This window comes from Taeniopygia guttata, chromosome 16 (genome assembly GCF_048771995.1).
Source record: "Taeniopygia guttata chromosome 16, bTaeGut7.mat, whole genome shotgun sequence".
Classification (NCBI taxonomy): Eukaryota; Metazoa; Chordata; class Aves; order Passeriformes; family Estrildidae; genus Taeniopygia; species Taeniopygia guttata.
In genome coordinates this window covers 4,892,349-4,913,233 of record NC_133041.1, presented here as the reverse complement: position 1 = coordinate 4,913,233, position 20,885 = coordinate 4,892,349, and the positions used below count along the sequence as shown (strand labels likewise).

Genomic DNA, 20,885 nt, shown 5'->3' with positions numbered 1-20,885 from the left:
TGGTTTGGAGTCAAAATTTGTTGATGGACGTGGTTATGGAGGTCCACCATGGGGTTTGGGGGGGTTTGTTATTGGAAGTTCATGGTGGACGTGGTTATGGAGGTCCACCATGGGGTTTGGAGGGGTTCCAGTGGGGTTTTGGAGGTCCACCATGGGTTTGGAGGGGTTTGTTATTAGGAGTTCATGGTGGACGTGGTTATGGAGGTCCACCATGAGGTTTGGAGGGGTTCCGGTGGGGTTTTGGAGGTCTACCATGGGTTTGTGGGGATTTAGGGTCAAAAGTTGTTGATGGACGTGGTTATGGAGGTCCACCATGGGGTTCTGAGGGGTTCCAAAGGGGTTTTGGAGGTCTACCATGGGTTTGGAGGGGTTTAGGGTCCATAGTTGTTGATGGACGTGGTTATGGAGGTCCACCATGGGTTCGGCGGGGTTTGTTATTGAAGGTTCATGGTTGATGTGGTTATGGAGGTCCACCATGAGGTTTGAGTGGGTTTGAGTGAGGTTTTGGAGGTCTGCCATGGGTTTATGGGGGTTGGGAGTCAAAAGTTATTGATGGACGTAATTATGGAGGTCCACCATGGATTTATGGTGGTTTGGAGTCAAAATTTGTTGATGGACGTGGTTATGGAGGTCCACCATGGGTTTGGAGGGGTTTGTTATTGAAAGTTCATGGTGGACGTGGTTATGGAGGTCCACCATGAGTTTGAGTGGGTTTGAGTGAGGTTTTGGAGGTCTGAAGTGGGTTTATGGAGGTTTGGAGTCCATAGTTGTTGATGGACGTGGTTATGGAAGTCCACCATGGGTTTATGGTGGTTAGGAGTCAAAAGTTGTTGATGGACGTGGTTATGGAGTCCCACCATGGGGTTTGGAGGGGTTCTGGTGGGGTTTTGGAGGTCTACTATAGGTTTACAGGATTTTGTGGTCCATAGTTGTTGATGGACGTGGTTATGGAGGTCCATCATGGGGTTCTGAGGGGTTCTGGTGGGGTTTTGGAGGTTTGAAGTGGGTTTGTAGGGGTTTGGGGTCTAAAGTTGTTGATGGACGTGGTTATGGAGGTCCACCATGGATTTATGGGGGTTGGGAGTCAAAAGTTATTGATGGACTTAGTTATGGAGGTCCACCATGGGGTTCTGAGGGGTTCTGGTGGGGTTTTGGAGGTCCAAAGTGGATTTATGGCAGTTTGGGGTCTAAAGTTCTTGATGGACGTGGTTATGGAGGTCTACCATGGGTTTATGGTGGTTTGGGGTTCCAAAGTTGTTGGTGGACGTGGTTATGGAGGTCCACCATGGATTTATGGGGATTTAGAGTCAAAAGTTGTTGATGGACGTGGTTATGGAGGTCCACCATGGGGTTCTGAGGGGTTCTGGTGGGGTTTGGGAGGTCTACCATAGGTTTATGTGATTTTGTGGTCCATAGTTGTTGATGGACGTGGTTGTGGAGGTCCACCATGGGGTTTGAGCTTGTTTGTGTGGGGTTATGGAGGTCCACCATGGGGTTCTGAGGGGTTCTGGTGGGGTTTGGGAGGTTTGAAGTGGGTTTGTGGGGGTTTGGGGTCTAAAGTTGTTGATGGACGTGGTTATGGAGGTCCACCATGGGGTTTGGAGGGGTTCTGGTGGGGTTTTGGAGGTCTGAAGTGGGTTTATGGGGGTTTGGAGTCCAATGTTGTTGGTGGACGTGGTTATGGAGTCCCACCACCCATCCCACCTCATTTTGAGAACTTCTGACGTACTTATGGAGTCCCACCACAATTCCTGACGTAGTTATGGAGTCCCACCACCAACCCTGACGTAGTTACGGAGTCCCACCACCCACCCCACCTCCTTTTGAGAACTTCTGACGTAGTTACGGAGTCCCACCACACTTCCTGACGTAGTTATGGAGTCCCACCACACACCCTGACGTAGTTATGGAGTCCCACCACCCACCCAACCCCATATTGAGAACTTCTGACGTAGTTACGGAGTCCCACCACCAACCCTGGTGTATTTATGGAGTCCCACCACCCACCCCACCTCCTTGTGGACCTCTTTCGCAGACGGGCGACGGCGTCAACGACGCGCCGGCGCTGAAGAAGGCGGAGATCGGCATCGCCATGGGCTCGGGGACGGCGGTGGCCAAGACGGCCTCGGAGATGGTCCTGGCCGACGACAACTTCTCCACCATCGTGGCGGCCGTGGAGGAGGGCAGGGCCATCTACAACAACATGAAGCAGTTCATCCGCTACCTCATCTCCTCCAACGTCGGCGAGGTCGTCTGGTGAGCCCGAAACTGGTTTGGACCGGTTTGGACCAGTTTGGACCAGTTTGGACCAGTCTGGACCGGTTTGGACCAGTTTGTCCTAATTCCCTCCGAGTTTGGCCCAGTATAAACCAGTATAAACCAGTCCCTCCCAGTCCCTCCCAGTTTGTTCCCAGTTTGTCCCAGTCCCTCCCAGTCCATCCCAGTTTGTCCCAGTTCATCCCAGTATAAACCAGTATAACCCAGTCCCTCCCAGTCCACTCCCAGTTTGGCCCAGTATAAACCAGTATAACCCAGTTCCATCCCAGTCCATCCCAGTATAACCCAGTCCCTTCCCAGTTTGGCCCAGTATAAACCACTATAAACCAGTATAACCCAGTTCCTCCTTATCCTCTCCCAGTTTATCCCAGTCCCTCCCAGTATAAACCAGTATAACCCAGTCTGTCACAGTTTGTTCCAGTCCCTCCCAGTCCCATCCCAGTGCCCCCCCGTTTATCCCAGTTGATCCCAGTCCCTCCCAGTATAAACCAGTAGAACCCAGTCCCTCCCCATCCCCTCCCAGTTTGTCCCAGTTTGTCCCAATCCCCTCCCAGTCCCTCCCAGTCCATCCCAGTTTAACCCCATCCCTCCCAGTATAAACCAGTTTAACCCAGTCCCTCCCAGTATAACGCAGTCCCTCCCAGTTTGTCCCAGTCCCCCCCAGTCCATCCCAGTTTATCCCAGTTTAACCCCGTCCCTCCCAGTATAAACCAGTTTAACCCAGTCCCTCCCAGTCCCTCCCAGTCCCTCCCAGTCTATCCCAGTCCCTCCCAGTATAACCCAGTTTATTCCCAGTCCCCTCCCAGGCCCCTCCCAGTCCCTCCCAGTATATCCCAGTATATCCCAGTATATCCCAGTATAACCCATCCCCTCCCAGTCCCTCCCAGTTTGTCCCAGTTTGTCCCAATCTCCTCCCAGTTGATCCCAGTCCATCCCAGTATAAACCAGTATAACCCGTCCCTCCCAGTATAAACTAGTATATCCCAGTATAACCCATCCCTCCCAGTCCATCCCAGTATAACCCAGTCCATCCCAGTATAATCCGTCCCTCCCAGTCCCTCCCAGTCCATCCCAGTTTATCCCAGTATATCCCAGTCCATCCCAGTATAAACCAGTATAACCCAGTATATCCCAGTATAACCCGTCCCTCCCAGTCCATCCCAGTTTAACCCAGTCCCTCCCAGTATATCCCAGTATAAACCAGTATAACGCAGTATATCCCAGTATAAACCAGTATAAACCAGTATAAACCAGTATAAACCAGCATAAACCAGTATATCCCAGTATATCCCTGTATAAGCCCATCCCTCCCAGTATATCCCAGTATAAACCAGTATAACCCAGTATATCCCAGTATAACCCGTCCCTCCCAGTATAAACCAGTATATCCCAGTATAACCCAGTATATCCCAGTATAAACCCGTCCCTCCCAGTATAACCCAGTATATCCCAGTATAAACCAGTATAACCCCGTCCCTTCCAGTATAAACCAGTATATCCCAGTATATCCCAGTATAACCCCTCCCCCCGCAGCATTTTCCTGACGGCCGCTCTGGGCCTGCCCGAGGCGCTGATCCCCGTCCAGCTGCTCTGGGTCAATCTGGTGACCGACGGTCTCCCGGCCACCGCTCTGGGCTTCAACCCCCCGGACCTGGACATCATGGACAAGCCACCGCGCAGCCCCAAGGAGCCGCTCATCTCCGGCTGGCTCTTCTTCCGCTACCTGGCCATCGGAGGTGAGCGCCCGTCCACCACCGCTGGTCACCTTCTGGTCAGTTGTGGTCACCTTCTGGTCAGTTGTGGTCAGTTGTGGAGAAGGTTGGGTCAGGGGAGAGCTGGAAGTGAGGTGGAGACTCCATAAAAACGTCCAGGAACTCAAAAAAATCACCTGGAGACTCCATAAAACATCTTGAGAACTTCAAGAAATGAGATTGAGGAGGGTCAGGGAGAAGGTTCTTTGAGGAACCATCTGGAGAACCCATAAAAACCACCAGGAGACTCCATAAAATGTCTGAGAACCCCAAAAAAACCACCTGGAGACTCCATAAAAGTGTCCAGGAACCTCAAAAAATGAGATTGAGGAGGGTCAGGGAGAAGGTTCCTTGAGGAACCACCTGGAGAACCCAAAAAACCACCTGGAGACTTAAGAAACCATTTGGGGACCATAGAAACCCACCTGGAGAACCCATAAAACATCTTGAGAACCTCAAAAAATGAGATTGAGGAGGGTCAGGGAGAAGGTTCCTTGAGGAACCACCTGGAGAACCCCAAAAAACCACCAAGAGACTCCATAAAACATCTGGGAATCCCAAAATAACCACATGGAGACTCCATAAAATGTCTTGAGAACCTCAAAAATGAGATTGAGGAGGGTCAGGGAGAAGGTTCCTTGAGGAACCACCTGGAGAACCCAAAAACACCACCTGCAGACTGAAAAAACCCATCTGGGAACCCTAAAAAACCACCTGGAAACTCCATAAAAGCGTCCAGGAACCTCAAAAAATGAGATTGAGGAGGGTCAGGGAGAAGGTTCTTTGAGGAACCACCTGGAGTACCCAAAAAACCACCAGGAGACCCCAAAAACCACTTGGAGACTCCAAAAAAAAATCACATTGAGACCCTAAAAAATCACCTTGAGACCCCCATGGAGAAGGTTCCTTGAAGAACTTGGTGAGGAACACCTGGAGAACCTCACAGGACCACCTCGAGAACCTCATAGAACCACCTGGACACCCCCAAAAACCACCTGGAGACCTCAAAAAACCCACCTGGAGACCTCAAAAAACCACCAAAAAACCACCTGGAGACCCTCAAGGTGGCACCTCAGAGACCTCCAGGTGTCCCCAGGTGTCCCCAACCCCTCGTTTGTCCCCCCAGGTTACGTCGGGGCCGCCACGGTGGGAGCGGCCGCCTGGTGGTTCCTCTTCGCTGAGGACGGACCCAACGTCAGCTACCACCAGCTGGTGAGTCCCCGAGTGTCCCCAGGTGTCCCCAGATGTCCTCAGGTTGTCCCCGAGGTGACCCCCGATGTCCCCCCAGACCCACTTCATGCAGTGCTCCGAGCACAACGTGGACTTCGAGGGGTTGGACTGTGACATCTTCGAGTCGCCGGTGCCGATGACGATGGCGCTGTCGGTGCTGGTGACCATCGAGATGTGCAACGCCCTCAACAGGTGAGGACGTGGTCATCTTCATCGTGGTCACCTTCATCGTGGTCACCATGGTCATCTTCATTGTGGTCATCTTCATTGTGGTCATCATGGTCATCGTCATCTTTGTCATTGTGGTTGTTGTGGTCATTGTGGTCATTGTCATGGTCATCGTGGTGACCATCGAGATGTGCAACGCCCTCAACAGGTGAGGACGTGGTCACCGTGGTCATCTTCATTGTGGTCATCTTCATCGTGGTCATCTTCATTGTGGTCATCGTGGTCATCGTCACCATCGTCATCTTTGTCATTGTGGTTGTTGTGGTCGTTGTGGTCATTGTGGTCACCATGGTCACCTTCATCGTGGTCATCTTCATTGTGGTCATCGTGGTCATCGTCATCTTCGTCATTGTGGTTGTTGTGGTCGTTGTAGTCATTGTGGTCGTTGTGGTCATCAATGTCCCCAATGTCCCCGTGGTCACCCTGATGTCCCCATGACCACCTTGATGTCCCCAATGTCCCCATGGTCACCTCAATGTCCCTATGGTCACTGTGGTCACCGGGATGTCCCCATGGTCACCGGGATGTCCCCATGGTCCCTGTGGTCACCTCCATGTCCTCATGGTCACTGTGGTCACCTCGATGTCCCCATGGTCCCTGTGGTCACCTCGATGTCCCCAATGTCCCCGTGGTCACCGGGATGTCCCCATGGTCCCTGTGGCCACCGGGATGTCCCCATGGTCCCCATGGTCACCTCGATGTCCCCATGGTCACCAGGATGTCCCCATGGTCCCTGTGGTCACCTCAATGTTCCTATGGTCCCTGTGTCCCCATGATGTCCCCATGGCCATCTCGATGTCCCCATGGCCACCTCAATGTCCCCATGGCCATCTCGATGTCCCCATGGCTACCTCAATGTCCCCATGGCCACCGGGATGTCCCCATGGTGACCTCGCTGTCCCCGCTGTCCCCAGCCTGTCGGAGAACCAGTCTCTGGCCCGGATGCCACCGTGGGTGAACATCTGGCTGATGGGCTCCATCTGCCTCTCCATGTCCCTGCACTTCGTCATCCTCTACATCGACCCCCTGCCCGTAAGGGACACCGCGGGTGGTGGCCGCGGGGACACCGGGGGGGTGGCCACGGGGTGGTGGCCTTGGGGGGGTGGTCATGGGGACCTTGGGGTGGTGGTCATTGGGTTGGTGGCCTTGGGGACATTGGGTTGATGGTCATTGGTGGTCATTGGGGTGGTGGTCTTGGGTTGGTGGTCATTGGTGGCCATGGGGTTGGTGGCCATGGGCTTGGTGGCCGCGGGGACACGGGGGGTGGCCTTGGGGTGGTGGCCTTGGGGATCTTGGGGTGGTGGCCACTGGTGGTCATTGGGTTGGTGGTCATTGGTGGTCATTGGTGGTCATGGGGTTGGTGGCCATGAGGGTGGTGGTCATTGGTGGTCATGGGGTGGTGGCCATTGGGTTGGTGGCCTTGGGGACCTTTGGGTTGGTGGTCATGGGGACCTTGGGGTGGTGGTCATTGGGGTGGTGGTCATTGGTGGTCATTGGGTTGGTGGTCATGGGGACGTTGGGGTTGGTGGTCATTGATGGCCATTGAGGTGATGGTCATTGGGTTGATAGTCATTAGGTTGGTGGCCTTGGGAACATTGGGTTGGTGGCCTTGGGGACATTGGGGTGGTGGCCTTGGGGTGGTGGTCATTGGGGTGGTGGCCTTGGGGAACTTGGGGTAGTGGCCTTGGGGACCTTGGGGTGGTGGTCATTGGTGGGGTGGTGGTCATTGGGTTGGTGGTCATTGGGTTGGTGGTCATTGGGTTGGTGGCCTTGGGGACGTTGGGTTGGTGGTCATTGGTGGTCATTGGGGTGGTGGTCATTGGATGGTGGCCTTGGGGACCTTGGGGTGGTGGCCTTGGGGACCTTGGGGTGGTGGCCTTGGGGACATTGGGGTGGTGGTCATTGGGTCGTGGTCATTGGGTTGGTGGCCTTGGGGACCTTGGGGTGGTGGCCATTGGGGTGGTGGTCATTGGTGGTCATTGGGTTGGTGGTCATTGGGGTGGTGGTCATTGGTGGTCATTGGGGTGGTGGTCATTGGGGACACTGAGTTGGTGGCCATCAAACTGGTGGTCATCAAGATGGTGGTCATTGGGTGGTGGTCATTGGGTTGGTGGTCATTGGGTTGGTGGCCTTGGGGACCTTGGGGTGGTGGTCAATGTGATGGTCATTGGTGGTCATTGGTGGTCATTGGGGTGGTGGTCATGGGGACCTTGGGGTGGTGGCCTTGGGGTGGTGGCCTTGGGGTGGTGGTCATTGGTGGTCATTGGTGGTCATTGGGGTGGTTGTCATTGGTGGTCATTGGTGGCCTTGGGGACCTTGGGGTGGTGGTCATTGGGTTGGTGGTCATGGGGACCTTGGGGTGGTGGTCATTGATGGCCATTGAGGTGATGGTCATTGGGTTGGTGGCCTTGGGTTGGTCGCCACTGTGGTGGTCATCAAGATGGTGGTCACTGGGTGGTGGCCATCGCCTTGGTGGCCAGGGGGACATTGCCTTGGTGGCCACCAAGACGGCGACCGTTGACCTTGAGTGACTCTGGTGGCCACGGGGGTCACTTTGGTGGCCACGTCCACCACGATGACCTCGGGTCTGATGACCCTTGAGTGACCACCGGGTTCGATGACCTCTGGTGGCCTCTGGTGGCCCTGGTGGTGGCCTGGGAGGAGGTCCCAGCCGTGTCCCCCGATGTCCCCAGATGATCTTCAAGCTGACGCCGCTGACGCTGACCCATTGGCTGATGGTCATCAAGATCTCCTTCCCGGTCATTCTTCTGGACGAGGCCCTCAAGTTCATCGCCAGGAACTACCTGGAGGGTGAGGAGGTGGCCCGGCCACCGCGGGGTTGTCCTCGTGTCCCCTCCTGTTCCCCCTCGGGGTCATCTCCACCCTTCGTGGTCACCTCCGTCGTGGCCTTGGTCATCTCCTCCATGTCCTGGTCACCTTCATGGTCACCTCCGTGGTCAATTCCATGGTCCATGGTCACCTCCATGGTCACCTCCCCATCCCCTTGACCATCTCCTGGTCACCTTCATGGTCACCTCCTGGTCCATGGTCACCTCCATCCCCTCCCTGTCCCCTTGTCCACCTCCAGGTGACTGTGACCATCTCCTGGTCACCTCCATGGTCACCTCCATGGTCATCTCCCCATCCCTTTGACCATCTCCAGGTGACCCTGACCATCTCCATGGTCACCTCCATGGTCCATGGTCACCTCCATGGTCACCTCCTTGTCCCCTTGACCATCTCCTGGTCATTCCATGGTCACCTCCTGGTCACCTCCTGGTCACTCCATGGTCACCTCCATGGTCACCTCCCCATCCCCTTGACCATCTCCATGGTCACTCCATGGTCACCTCCAGGTCCATGGTCACCTCCTGGTCACTCCATGGTCACCTCCATGGTCCATGTTCACCTTCATCCCCTCCTTGTCCCCTTGTCCACCTCCAGGTGACCGTGACCATCTCCATGGTCAATTCCATGGTCCATGGTCACCTTCTGGTCACCTCCCCATCCCCTTGACCATCTCCTGGTCACTCCATGGTCACCCCATGGTCACTCCATGGTCACCTCCTGGTCCATGGTCACTCCATGGTCACTCCATGGTCACCCCATGTCCCCCCTGTCCCCTGTCCCCTGTCCCCTGTCCCCTCCCCCTCTCATCTCCATCTCCATCTTCTCGTCCCTCAGCGTGACCCGACCGGGCCCGACACCGCGGCAGGTACCGGGGACACCTGGGGACAGCTCAGTGTCACCTTTGTCACCTTCATTGTCACCTCTGTGTCACCTTCATTGTCACCATTGTCACCTCTGTGTCACCTCAGTGTCATTGTCACCTCAGTGTTGCCTCTGTCACCATTGTCACCTCTGTCACCTCCATTGTCACCCCAGTGTCACCTCGGTGTCATTGTTTCCTCTGTGTCACCTTCATTGTCACCTCCATGTCATTGTCACCTCCGTGTCACCTCCATTGTCACCTCGGTGTCACCTCGGTGTCACCTCTGTGTCATTGTCACCTCCATTGTCACCTCAGTGTCACCAATGTCACCTCCCTTATGATGTCACTATCCCCTATGATGTCACTGTCCCCCCTATGACATCATTGTCCCCCTTATGATGTCACTGTCACCCCTATGACATCACTGCCACCCCTGTGGCCTCATTGTTCCCCCCTTATGACATCACTGTCCCCTATGACATCACTGCCACTCCTGTGACATCACTGTCCCCTTATGATGTCACTGTCACCCCTTTATGACATCACTGTCACTCCCGTGACATCACCATCACCTCATTGTCACCGTCACCCCCTATGACGTCACTGCCACCCCCATGACGTCACCCCTATGACGTCATTGTCCCCTTATGACATCACCGCCACCCCTGTGACGTCATTGCCCCCCCTTATGACGTCACCGCCCCCCCTCGTGTCCCCTCCCCCGTGACCTTTGCCCTCTGGGAGAGGGGAGGGGGAGGGGCGGGTGGGGGATGGGCGTGGCCGACCCCTCCCCCCCTCTGTGACATCACCCCAATGACATCACCCCGATGACGTCACCGCACCGCCGATGACGTCACTCCCCCTTCCCCTCCCCCGCAGCGGAAGAGCCCGGCCGGAAGCAGCGGCGGAAGTGACGATTTTGGGGACCCCCGACCCCCCAAAAAAAACCCCAAATTTGGGGAGGGGGCGTGGCCAACATCGGCCCCTCCCCCACCCTGACCCCTCCCCCCCACCCCGCCCCTCCCCCACCCCAAATTCCCCCCCCCCCCCAACCCGGGGGGGGTTTTGGGGTCGCCCCCCGCAGTGGGGCCCCCCCAAAATTCATTAAACCCCCCCCCAAATTAATATTTAAATTAGGGGAGGGGGCGTGGCTAATTTTGGCCCCTCCCCCACCCTGACCCCGCCCCCGCCCCTCCCCCACCCCCCCCTCGCTTATTTATTGCCAATAAAGGGAATCGCCCCTCCCCCACCCATCGATTTTTGGGGGTTTTTGGGGTTTTTTTATGGGGGGGTGGGGGAGGGGATGGGGGGTGGGGGAGGGGGGAGGAAAAATAAAAAAAACCCAAAATTTGTCCCCAAAAAATCCCAAAATTCGGGCAAAAAAATGAAATTTAGCCCAAAAAAATTCTGAAATTTAGCCCTAAAAAAAATCCACAAATTCTTCCCCGAAAAGTCCCAAAAAGTCCCAAAATTTGGCCAAAAATCCCAAAAATATCCCCCCAAAAAATTTTGGAAATGGATCCCAAAAAGTCCCAAAATTTATCCCCAAAAAATTCTCCAATTTATCCCAAAAAGTCCCAAAATTTATCCCCCCAAAAAAATCCCGAAATTTGTTGAAAAAGTCCCAAAATTCATCCCCCAAAAAATCCCAAAATTTATCCCCAAAAAAATTCCTAAAATTCATTTTAGAAACTCTCAACATTTGTCCCCGAAAAGTCCCAAAATTCCTTCAAAAAAATTCCCAAAATTCCTTCAAAAATCCCCAAATTTCGTCCGAGACGTCCCCAAAATCCCCTCCCAGAACCCCCCGAGATGTTCCCACCACCAAATCCCCACTGACCAATCAAGATCTCCCTTAATTAGGGATGAGATTAATTAATTAATGGTGGGGGTGGGGTCAAGTGACCCTCGAGACCCCAAAACTCCTCAAATCCCCCTAAGAAATCCCCTCCCAGAACCCCCTGGAGATGTTTCCACCACCCCCAGAACCCCCCCGAGATGTCTCCAGAACCCCCCGGAGATGTTTCCACCGTCCCCAGAACCCCTCTGAGATGTCTCCAGAACTCCCCCAAGATGTTTCCACCACCCCCAGAACCCCCTGGAGATGTCTCCAGAACCCGTCTGAGATGTTTCCACCACCAAATCCCCACTAACCAATCAAGATCTCCCTTAATTAATGGTGGGGATGGGGTCAGGTGACCCTCGAGACCACAAAACACCTCAAAGCCCCCCAAATAAACCCTCCCAGAACCCCCTGGAGATGTTTCCACCATGAAATCCTCACTGATCAACCACGATCTCCCTTATTAATAGTGGGGATGGGGTCAAGTGACCCCCCAGACCCCAAAACACCTCAAAGCCCCCCAAAAAACCCCTCTTACAACCCCCTGGAGATGTTTCCACCACCAAACCTCCACCAACCAATCAAGATCTCCTTAATTAATGGTGGGGATGGGGCCAAATGACCCTCGAGACCCCAAAACACCTCAAAGCCCCCCAAAAAACCCCTCACAGAACCCCCTGGAGATGTCTCCAGAACCCCCCCGAGATGTTTCCACCACCACCAATCAAGGCAGGCTGTTTATTGGGGGCGGGGCCGGGCGGGGCCGGGCTCGGGCGCGTCGCTCAGAGCCGTCGGATCTTCATCTCGCTGCGCTTGAGCGAGTAGTAGAAACCCTTCCACTGGGCCCAGTTGATGCCGTTGGCGTAGGAGAGGTGGGGCCCGGCCAGGTAGAAGCCGTTGAGGTTGGAGAAGTGGCAGCTGCGGAACCACCAGGCCCCCGAGGAGAGCGCGGCGCAGTTCTGGGCGAACAGGTCCTGGTCGCGGTCGAAGGTGGAGAACTTCTGCCCGTTGTGGTAGCTCAGGGAGTCGCCTGGTGGGGACACGGGTGGGACGGGAGGTTGGGGTGGTGGGAGATGTTGGATCGGCCGCTTGACCGCCCCGATGAGCTCCTGGGGGGTGACCTTGTCTTGGTTGACCACCGATGACCACCCAATGGTCACCCTTGACTCAATTGACCATCAATGACCCCCATTGACCTCCCAATGGCCACCCTTAACTCAGTTGACCATCATTGACCACCCAATGGTCATTGTTGACCATCGATGACCATCATTGACCACCATTGACCACCCAACGGTCATTGTTGATTCCCTTGACTCAATTGACCATTGTTGACCACCATTGACCACCCAACGGCTACCCTCGACTCAATTGACCACCGATGACCACCCAACGATCAACCTCGACTCGGTTGATTCCTGTTGACCTCCCAATGGTCATTGTTGATTCCCTTGACTCAATTGACCATTGATGACCACCCAACGATCAACCTTGACTCCATTGACCACCCAATGGCCAACCTTGATTCTCTTGACTCAATGGCCCACCATTGACCACCCAACGATCAACCTTGACTCAGTTGACCACCCAATGGCCAACGTTGACTCAATTGACCACCCAATGGTCATTGTTGATTCCCTTGACTTGGTTGACCATCGATGACCACCCAATAGTCATCGTTGACCACCATTGACCTCCCAATGGCCAACCTCGACTCCATTGACCACCCAATGGCCACCCTCAACTCAGTTGCCCACCGTTGACCACCCAATGGTCATCATTGACCACCCAATGGCCAACCTTGACTCAGTTGACCACCATTGACCACCATTGACCACCATTGACCTCCCAATGGCCAACCTCGACTCGGTTGACCATCATTGACCACCCAATGGTCATTGTTGACCATCGATGACCACCCAATGGCCAACCTTGACACGGTTGACTTTTGTTGACCTCCCAATGGCCAACCTTGACTCAGTTGACCACCATTGACCCCTATTGACCTCCCAATGGCCAACCTTGACTCAATTGACCACCATTGACCCCCAATGACCTCCCAATGGCCAACCTTGACTCCATTGACCACCCAATGGCCAACCTTGACTCGGTTGACCACTGTTGACCACCCAACGATCAACCTTGACTCAGTTGACTCCTGTTGACCACCCAATGGTCATCATTGACCACCCAATGGCCAACCTTGACTCCGTTGACCACCCAATGGTCATTGTTGACCACCGTTGACCACCATTGACCCCCATTGACCTCCCAAGGGCCAACCTTGACTCAGTTGACCATCGATGACCACCCAATGGCCAACCTCGACTCAATTGACTACCATTGACCCCCATTGACCACCCAATGGCCAACCTTGACTCCGATGACCACCCAATGGTCATTGTTGATTCTCTCGACTCCGTTGACCGCCATTGACCCCCATTGACCACCCAATGGCCAACCTTGACCACCCAATGGCCAACCTTGATTTCCTTGACCATTGATGACCACCCAGTGGTCATTGTTGATTTTCTTGACTTGGTTGACCACCATTGACCCCCATTGACCTCCCAATGGCCAACCTTGACTCAATTGACCACCATTGACCACAATTCACCTCCATTGACCTCCCAATGGCCAACCTTGATTTCCTTGATTTCCTTGACCATTGATGACCACCCAAGGGTCATCGTTGCCCACCGCTGCCCACCCAAGGCCCACCGTGGCACGCACCGGCGCCGCCGTCGACGAAGCCGGCCACGTGCAGGGCGTAGCCGTCCTCCTCGGCGCTGACCGCGGTGGGCGACAGCGCGAAGGAGCCGTAGGTGGCGGCGGCCGAGTTGTTCTCAAAGTCCTCCAGCTCCACCCGCAGCTCGTAACGGGCCTGGAGGGTCAGCAGGGCCAGGGTCTGCAGGCCTGGGGGCAAAGGTCATGGTCAAAGGTCATGGACAGGGTCACTCAGGGCCTGGAGGGTCAGCAGGGCCAGGGTCTGCAGGCCTGGGGTCAAAGGTCACACAGGGGTCAGTTGGGGTCATTCAAGGTCACTCAGGGTCACTCATTGGTCACTCAGGGGTCACTCGGGGTCACTCCAGGTCAGTTGGGGTCACTCAGGGGTCATTTGGGGTCACTCATTGGTCACTCATTGGTCACTCAGGGGTCACTTATTGGTCACTCAGGGGTCATTTGGGGTCAGTTGGGGTCACTCAGGGTCACTCAGGGGTCAGTTGGAGTCAGTCGGGGTCACTCAGGGTCATTTATTGGTCACTTAGGGTCACTCAGGGTCACTCAGGGTCACTCAGGGGTCACTTATTGGTCACTCAGGGGTCATTTGGGGTCATTTATTGGTCACTCATTGGTCACTCCGGGTCACTCATTGGTCACCCAGGGGTCAGTTGGGGTCACTCATTGGTCACTCATTGGTCATTTGGGCCACTCAGGGGTCAGTCGGGGTCATTCAAGGTCACTCAGGGTCACTCATTGGTCACTCAGGGTCACTCATTGGTCAGTCGGGGTCACTCGGGGTCACTCAGGGGTCAGTTGGGGTCAGTTGGGGTCAGTCGGGGCCATTTTGGTCACTCAGGGGTCAGTTGGGGTCACTCAGGGTCACTCAGGGGTCACTTATTGGTCACCCAGGGTCAGTTGGGGTCAGTTGGGGTCACTCATTGGTCACTCAGTGGTCATTTGGGTCACTCAGGGGTCAGTCAGGGTCATTAAAGGTCACTCAGGGTCACTCATTGGTCACTCATTGGTCACTCAGGGGTCATTTGGGGTCACTCAGGGTCACTTATTGGTCACCCAGGGTCAGTCGGGGTCACTCAGGGTCACTCAGAGCCTGGAGGGTCAGCAGGGCCAGGGTCTGCAGGCCTGGGGTCAAAGGTCACACAGGGGTCACTCAGGGGTCAGTCAGGGTCAGCAGGGCCAGGGTCTGCAGGCCTGGGGTCAAAGGTCAAAGGTCACTGACAGGGTCACTCAGGGCCTGGAGGGTCAGCAGGGCCAGGGTCTGCAGGCCTGGGGTCAAAGGTCACACAGGGGTCAGTTGGGGTCAGCAGGGCCAGGGTCTGCAGGCCTGGGGTCAAAGGTCATGGTCAGGGTCACTCAGGGTCATTCAGGGCCTGGAGGGTCAGTCAGGGTCAGTTAGGGTCACTCAGGGTCACTCAGGGCTCAGTTGGGGTCAGTTGGGTCACTCATTGGTCACTCAGTGGTCATTTGGGTCACTCAGGGTCACTCAGGGGTCACTTATTGGTCACCCAGGGTCAGTTGGGGTCAGTTGGGGTCAGTCAGGGGTCATTCAGTGGTCATTTGGGTCACTCAGGGGTCATTTGGGTCACTCAGGGGTCAGTTGGGGTCATTCAAGGTCACTCAGGGTCACTTATTGGTCACTGAGGGTCAGTCGGGGTCACTCAGGGGTCACTCAGGGCCTGGAGGGTCAGCAGGGCCAGGGTCTGCAGGCCTGGGGTCAAAGGTCATGGTCAGGGGTCATTCAGGGGTTAGTTGGGGTCAGTTGGGGTCACTCATTGGTCACTCAGGGTCACTCATTGGTCACTCAGGGATCACTTGGGATCAGTTGGGGTCATTCAAGGTCACTCAGGGTCACTCATTGGTCACTCAGGGTCACTCAGGGGTCACTCAGGGTCACTCATTGGTCACTCAGGGGTCACTCGGGGTCACTCGGGGTCACTCACGGGTCAGGGGTCACTCTGGGGTCCATCTATACTGGTCCATACTAGGTCCCTACTGGTTTATACTGGTCCATATTGGTTTCTATGGATTTCAATGGGGATTTTTGGGTCCATACTGGTTTATACTGGTCTATACTAGTTCATACTGGTTTCTATGGATTTCAATGGATTTCAATGGATTTTGATGGGGATTTTTGGCTCTATACTGGTTTATACTGGTCCATACTGGTTTCTATGGATTTCTATGGATTTTGATGGTGATTTTTGGGACCATACTGGTCCATACTGGTCCATACTGGTTTATACTGGTTTCTATGGATTTCTATGGGGTTTTTTGGGTCTATACTGGCTTATACTGGTCCATACTGGTCTATACTGGTCCCTACTGGTCCATACTGGTCCCTACTGGTCCCTACTGGTCCATACTGGTCCCTACTGGTCCCTACTGGTCCATACTGGTCCCTACTGGTCCCTACTGGTCCATACTGGTCCATACTGGTTTCTATGGATTTCGATGGATTTTTATGGGGTTTTTTGGGTCCATACTGGTCCATACTGGTCCCTACTGGTCTATACTGGTTTCTATGGATTTCTATGGATTTTTATGGGGATTTTTGGCTCTATACTGGTTTATACTGGTCCCTACTGATCCATACTGGTCTATACTGGTCCATACTGGTTTCTATGGATTTCTATGGATTTCGATGGGGATTTTTGGGTCCATACTGGTCCCTACTGGTCCCTACTGGTCCCTACTGGTCCCTACTGGTCCATACTGGTCTATACTGGTTTCTATGGATTTCTATGGATTTTTATGGGGATTTTTGGCTCTATACTGGTTTATACTGGTCCATACTGGTCCCTACTGGTTTATACTGGTCCATACTGGTCCATACTGGTTTCGGGTCCGTACCCAGCCAGTACTCGCCGTCGGCGCGGCCGAAGCCGGCCCGGTAATCGTTCCAACCGCGGAAGAAACTGACGGAGCCGTTGAACCGGCGCTGGAACACCTGAGGGGGAGGGGCGGGTGGGGGAGGGGCGGGAAAGGGGGAGGGGAGGGAAATGGGGGAGGGGGAGGGGCAGTAAATGGGGGAGGGGTCATTTTGGGGTGGGGGAGGGGCGGGAAATGTGGGGGAGGGGCAGGTGGGGGAGGGGCAGTAAATGGGGGAGGGGCAGGAAATGAGGGAGGGGGAGGGGAGAGGAAGGAAATGGGGGAGGGGGAGGGGTGGGGGAGGGGCAGGAAATGGGGGAGGGGTGGGAAATGGGGAGGGGGAGGGGTGGGGGAGGGGTGGGTGGGGGAGGGGGTCATTTTAGGGGTGGGGGAGGGGCAGGAAATGGGGGAGGGGGAAATGGGGGAGGTGTAAGGTGGGGGAGGGGCAGGAAATGGGGGAGGGGTGGGGGAGGGGGAGGAAATGGGGGAGGGGTAGAAAATGGGGGGAGGGGCAATTTTGGGGGTGGGGGAAGGGCAACCCCAAGTTGATTTTCAGGGTGGGGGCAGGGCGATTTTGGGGGTGGGGGAGGGGCGATCCCAGATAAATTTTGGAAGTGGGGGAGGGGCAATTTTGGGGGTGGGGGAGGGGCAATCCCAGGTTAATTTTGGGGGTGGGGGAGGGGCGATTTTGGGGTGATTCTCCCGGTGGGGGAGGGGCGATTTTGGGGTGATTCTCTCGGTGGGGGAGGGTCAATTTTGGGATGATTTTGGGGGTGGGGGAGGGGCGATCCCCAGTTGATTTTAGGGGTGGGGGAGGGGCAGTCAGAGATATTTTTTGAGGTGGGGGAGGGGCAATCCCAGGTTGATTTTTGGGGTGGGGGAGGGGCACAGAGGGAGATTTTTAGGGGTGGGGGAGGGGCGATCCCAGGTTGATTTTCAGGGTGGGGGAGGGGTGACCCCTGACTGATTTTGGGGGTGGGGGAGGGGCGATTTTGGGGTGATTCTCTTGGTGGGGGAGGGGCAATTTTGGGGTGATTTTGGGGGTGGGGGAGGGGCGATTTTGGGGTGGTTCCCTTAGTGGGGGAGGGGCGATCCCGGGCCCGAATTTCTCGGGGGGGATTTCGGGTGGGTGGGGGAGGGGCGGCAGCCCCCCGGGGTGGGGGAGGGGGAGGGGTGGGGGAGGGGCGGTACCGTCCAGACGTGGCCCTGGGTGCTCATGTCGCAGTAGACGGGCACGGGGGGCGCCCCTCCCCCCGCGGGGGACACCAGGTACACCCCGTCCTCCCGCGCCCCCCCCGCGTGCACGTCCTGGCAGTCCCGGGGGGGGAGGGGCGGGCAGAACGGGGGGGCTGGGGGGGGAGGGGAGGGGGAAAAATGGGGGGTGGGTGGGGGAGGGGCGGAATGAGGGGGGGTGGGTGGGGGTGGGGCGGAATGAGGGGGGTTGGGGTGGGGGAGGGGGAGAAATGAGGTGGGGGAGGGGCAAAAATGGGGTTCGGGTGGGGGAGGGGCGGAATGAGGGGGTTTGGGGGGGTGGGGGGATAAAAATGGGGGTTGGGTGGGGAGGGGCGGAATGAGGGGGTTTGGGTGGGGGAGGGGGAAAAATGGGGTTTGCGGGGTGGGGGAGGGGTAAAAATGGAGTGGGGGAGGGGGGAAAAAGTAATTTGGGGTGGGGGAGGGGGAAAAATGGGGTTTGGGTGGGGGAGGGGCGGAATGAGGGGGGGAAGGGGTGGGGGAAAAATGGGGTTTGGGGGGTGGGGGAGGGGCAGAAAGGGGTGGAGGGGGGAGAAAATGGGGTGGGGGAGGGGGAAAAATGGCGGAAATGGGATTTGGGGGGTGGGGGAGGGGTAAAAATAGAATTTGGGGGTGGGGAGGGGTAAAAATGGCGGAAATGGGATTTGGGGGGTGGGGGAGGGGGAGAGGGGGGTGGGGGAGGGGGAAAAGTGGGGAGAGGCGGTGGGGGAGGGGTAGAAATGGGATTTAAGGGTGAAGGAGGAGTAAAAATGGTGGAAATGGGATTTGGGGGGGTGGGGGAGGGGTAAAAATGGGGTTTGGGGGTGGGGGAGGGGCAGCGGGGTCACTCTCGGTCTGCGGCCCCTCCCCCACCCCCCCGGAGGCGTCAGCGCCGCCCCTCCCCCACCCCAGCGCCGCCAGTTCCTCCCAGTTCATCCCAGTCCATCCCAGTTCGTCCCAGTCCCTCCCAGTCCCCCTTTAACCCCTCCCACTTTATCCCAGTCCCTCCCAGTCCCCCCCAGTCCCTCCCAGTCCATCCCAGTAACTCCCAGTTTGTCCCAGTTCCCTTCCAGTCCATCCCAGTCCCCCTTTAACCCCTCCCAGTCCCTCCCAGTTCCCTCCCAGTCCCTCCCAGTCCCTCCCAGTTCATCCCAGTCCGTCCCAGTCTCACCCTGGGGTCCGATCGGCTGCCCCCGGCTGAGGGTCCCCAGCGCCACCAGCAGCGCCACGGCCACGAACTGGGGGGGGGGGATTTGGGGCAAATTTGGGGGATTTTGGGAAAATTTGGGGGATTTGGGGGAATTTTGAGGGTTTCCGAAGGGAATTTGGGGGAAATTTGGGGGAAATTTGGGGGATTTTGGGGTTTTTTGAAGGGAATTTGGGGAAATTTTGGGGGATTTTGAGGATTCCTGAAGGGAATTTGGGGGAATTTTTGGGGAAATTTGGGGGGTTTTGAGGAAATTTTGGGGAATTTTGGGGAAATTTGGGGGATTTGGGGGGATTTTTGGGAATTTTGGGAGATTTTGAGGATTCCCGAAGGGAATTTGGGGGAAATTTGGGGGGGTTGTGGCGGTTTGAGGGAATTTCTGGGAAATTTTGGGTTAATTTGGGGTTTCCGGAAGGGATTTGGGGGAAATTTGAGGAATTTTCGGGGATTTTGGAGAATTTTGGGGTTCCTGAGTTGAATTTGGGAGATTTTGGGGCTTTTTTGGGGTGAATTCGGGGGATTTGAGGGAATTTGGGGAGTTTTTTGGGGTGGATTTGGGGGATTTTGGGGTTCCCAGGGTGGATTTTGCTATTCCCGAGTTGAATTTGGGGGATTTTGGGGCTTTTTTGGGGAGAATTCGGGGGATTTAAGGAGTTTTTGGGATGGATTTGGGAGATTTTGGCATTCCCGAGTTGAATTTGGGAGATTTTGGGGCTTTTTTGGGGTGAATTCGGGGGATTTGAGGGAATTTTTGGAGGTTTTGGGTGAATCTGGGGTTTTTTTGGGGTGAATTCGGGGGATTTTGGGAGTTTTTGGATGAATTCGGTGGATTTGGGGGTTTTTTTGGGGGTGAATTCGGGGGATTTGAGGAGTTTTTGGGGGTATTTTGGAGCTTTTTTTGGGGTGAATTTGGGGGATTTTTGGAGTTTTTTGGGAGTTTTTGGGTGAATTCGGGGGATTTGAGGAATTTTTGGGAGGTTTTGGGTGAATTTGGGGTTTTTTTGGGGTGAATTCGGGGGATTTTGGGAGTTTTTGGGTGAATTCGGTGGATTTGGGTTTTTTGGGGGGTGAATTCGGGGGATTTGAGGAGTTTCTGGGGGTATTTTGGGGCATTTTTCGGGTGAATTTGTGGGATTTGAGGGAATTTTGGGAGTTTTTGGGGTATTTTGGGGCTTTTTTTGGGATTGAATTCGGGGGATTTGGGGCAATTTTGGGAGTTTTTGGGTGAATTTGGGTTTTTTTGGGGTGAATTCGGGGGATTTTGGGAGTTTTTGGGTGAATTCGGTGGATTTGGTTTTTTTTGAGGTGAATTCGGGGGATTTGAGGAGTTTTTGGGGGTATTTTGGGGCTTTTTTTTGGGTAAATTCGGGGGATTTTGGGCAATTTGGGAGTTTTGGGGCGAATTTGGGTTTTTTTGGGGTGAATTCGGGGGATTTTGGGCAATTTTGGGGTCCCGTTACCTCCATGGCTCCGGAGCGGCTCCGAATCCGGGCGGGGGTGGGGGAGGGGCGGCCCGGGGGCCCCTTTTGGGGGGGGGGGAGGGGGAGGGACCCCCGGCCCTGCCCTTTTTTGGGAGAAAAATCCCAAAATCCGCCCTTTTCGCTGCCAAAAAAAAAAAAAAACCCAAAAAAACCAACGGAATTTCCCTTTCTTTTATTATTTTTTTAATTTTTAATTACTTTATTTTAGCGTTTTTCGGGAAAAAAAAATCGGATTTTACAGCGGGGGGGGGAACATCCCAAATTTGGGGATTTTTGGGGGATAAAAACCCAATTTTACATTTTTTTGGGGGGGGAA

General features: G+C 55.2%; 2 protein-coding genes and 1 long non-coding RNA gene across 3 annotated transcripts in view; 1 reads left to right on the top strand and 2 right to left on the bottom strand.

Annotated features, from left to right (window-relative positions):
* Positions 1–10,129, top strand: part of ATP2A1 (ATPase sarcoplasmic/endoplasmic reticulum Ca2+ transporting 1) — a 42,788-nt gene extending 32,659 nt beyond the window's left edge. Inside the window, exons 16-22 of the mRNA XM_072936370.1 lie at positions 2,036–2,256; positions 3,811–4,013; positions 5,155–5,240; positions 5,317–5,450; positions 6,401–6,518; positions 8,180–8,297; positions 10,078–10,129. Of these exons, the coding sequence (XP_072792471.1) occupies positions 2,036–2,256; positions 3,811–4,013; positions 5,155–5,240; positions 5,317–5,450; positions 6,401–6,518; positions 8,180–8,297; positions 10,078–10,112 (915 nt within the window). The 3' untranslated portion in view covers positions 10,113–10,129. The remainder of the gene's footprint in view (positions 1–2,035; positions 2,257–3,810; positions 4,014–5,154; positions 5,241–5,316; positions 5,451–6,400; positions 6,519–8,179; positions 8,298–10,077) is intronic.
* LOC140685169 (uncharacterized) lies at positions 8,523–8,949 on the bottom strand. Its single transcript, XR_012058457.1, has 3 exons — positions 8,925–8,949; positions 8,794–8,813; positions 8,523–8,694 (listed from the first exon to the last, which is right to left on the bottom strand). It is a non-coding gene; the product is annotated as an uncharacterized lncRNA (long non-coding RNA).
* Positions 10,130–11,765: 1,636 nt separating the features above from the next.
* On the bottom strand, positions 11,766–20,590 carry MFAP4 (microfibril associated protein 4). Its single transcript, XM_041719593.2, has 6 exons — positions 20,549–20,590; positions 19,053–19,119; positions 17,843–18,000; positions 16,634–16,730; positions 13,775–13,957; positions 11,766–12,071 (listed from the first exon to the last, which is right to left on the bottom strand). The coding sequence occupies exons 1-6, from the start codon at positions 20,552–20,554 to the stop codon at positions 11,824–11,826; spliced, it is 759 nt and encodes a 252-aa protein (XP_041575527.1). The 5' UTR covers positions 20,555–20,590; the 3' UTR covers positions 11,766–11,823.
* Positions 20,591–20,885: the final 295 nt, after the last annotated feature.

Bases quoted from the DNA above. Each gene is read 5' to 3' on its own strand.
- MFAP4 (XM_041719593.2), bottom strand. The intron at 16,731-17,842 runs GTACCGCCCCTC...CCTCCCCCTCAG, and splicing joins CCCAGGGCCACGTCTGGACG to GTGTTCCAGCGCCGGTTCAA. The intron at 12,072-13,774 runs GTGCGTGCCACG...TGTCCCCACCAG, and splicing joins CTTCGTCGACGGCGGCGCCG to GCGACTCCCTGAGCTACCAC.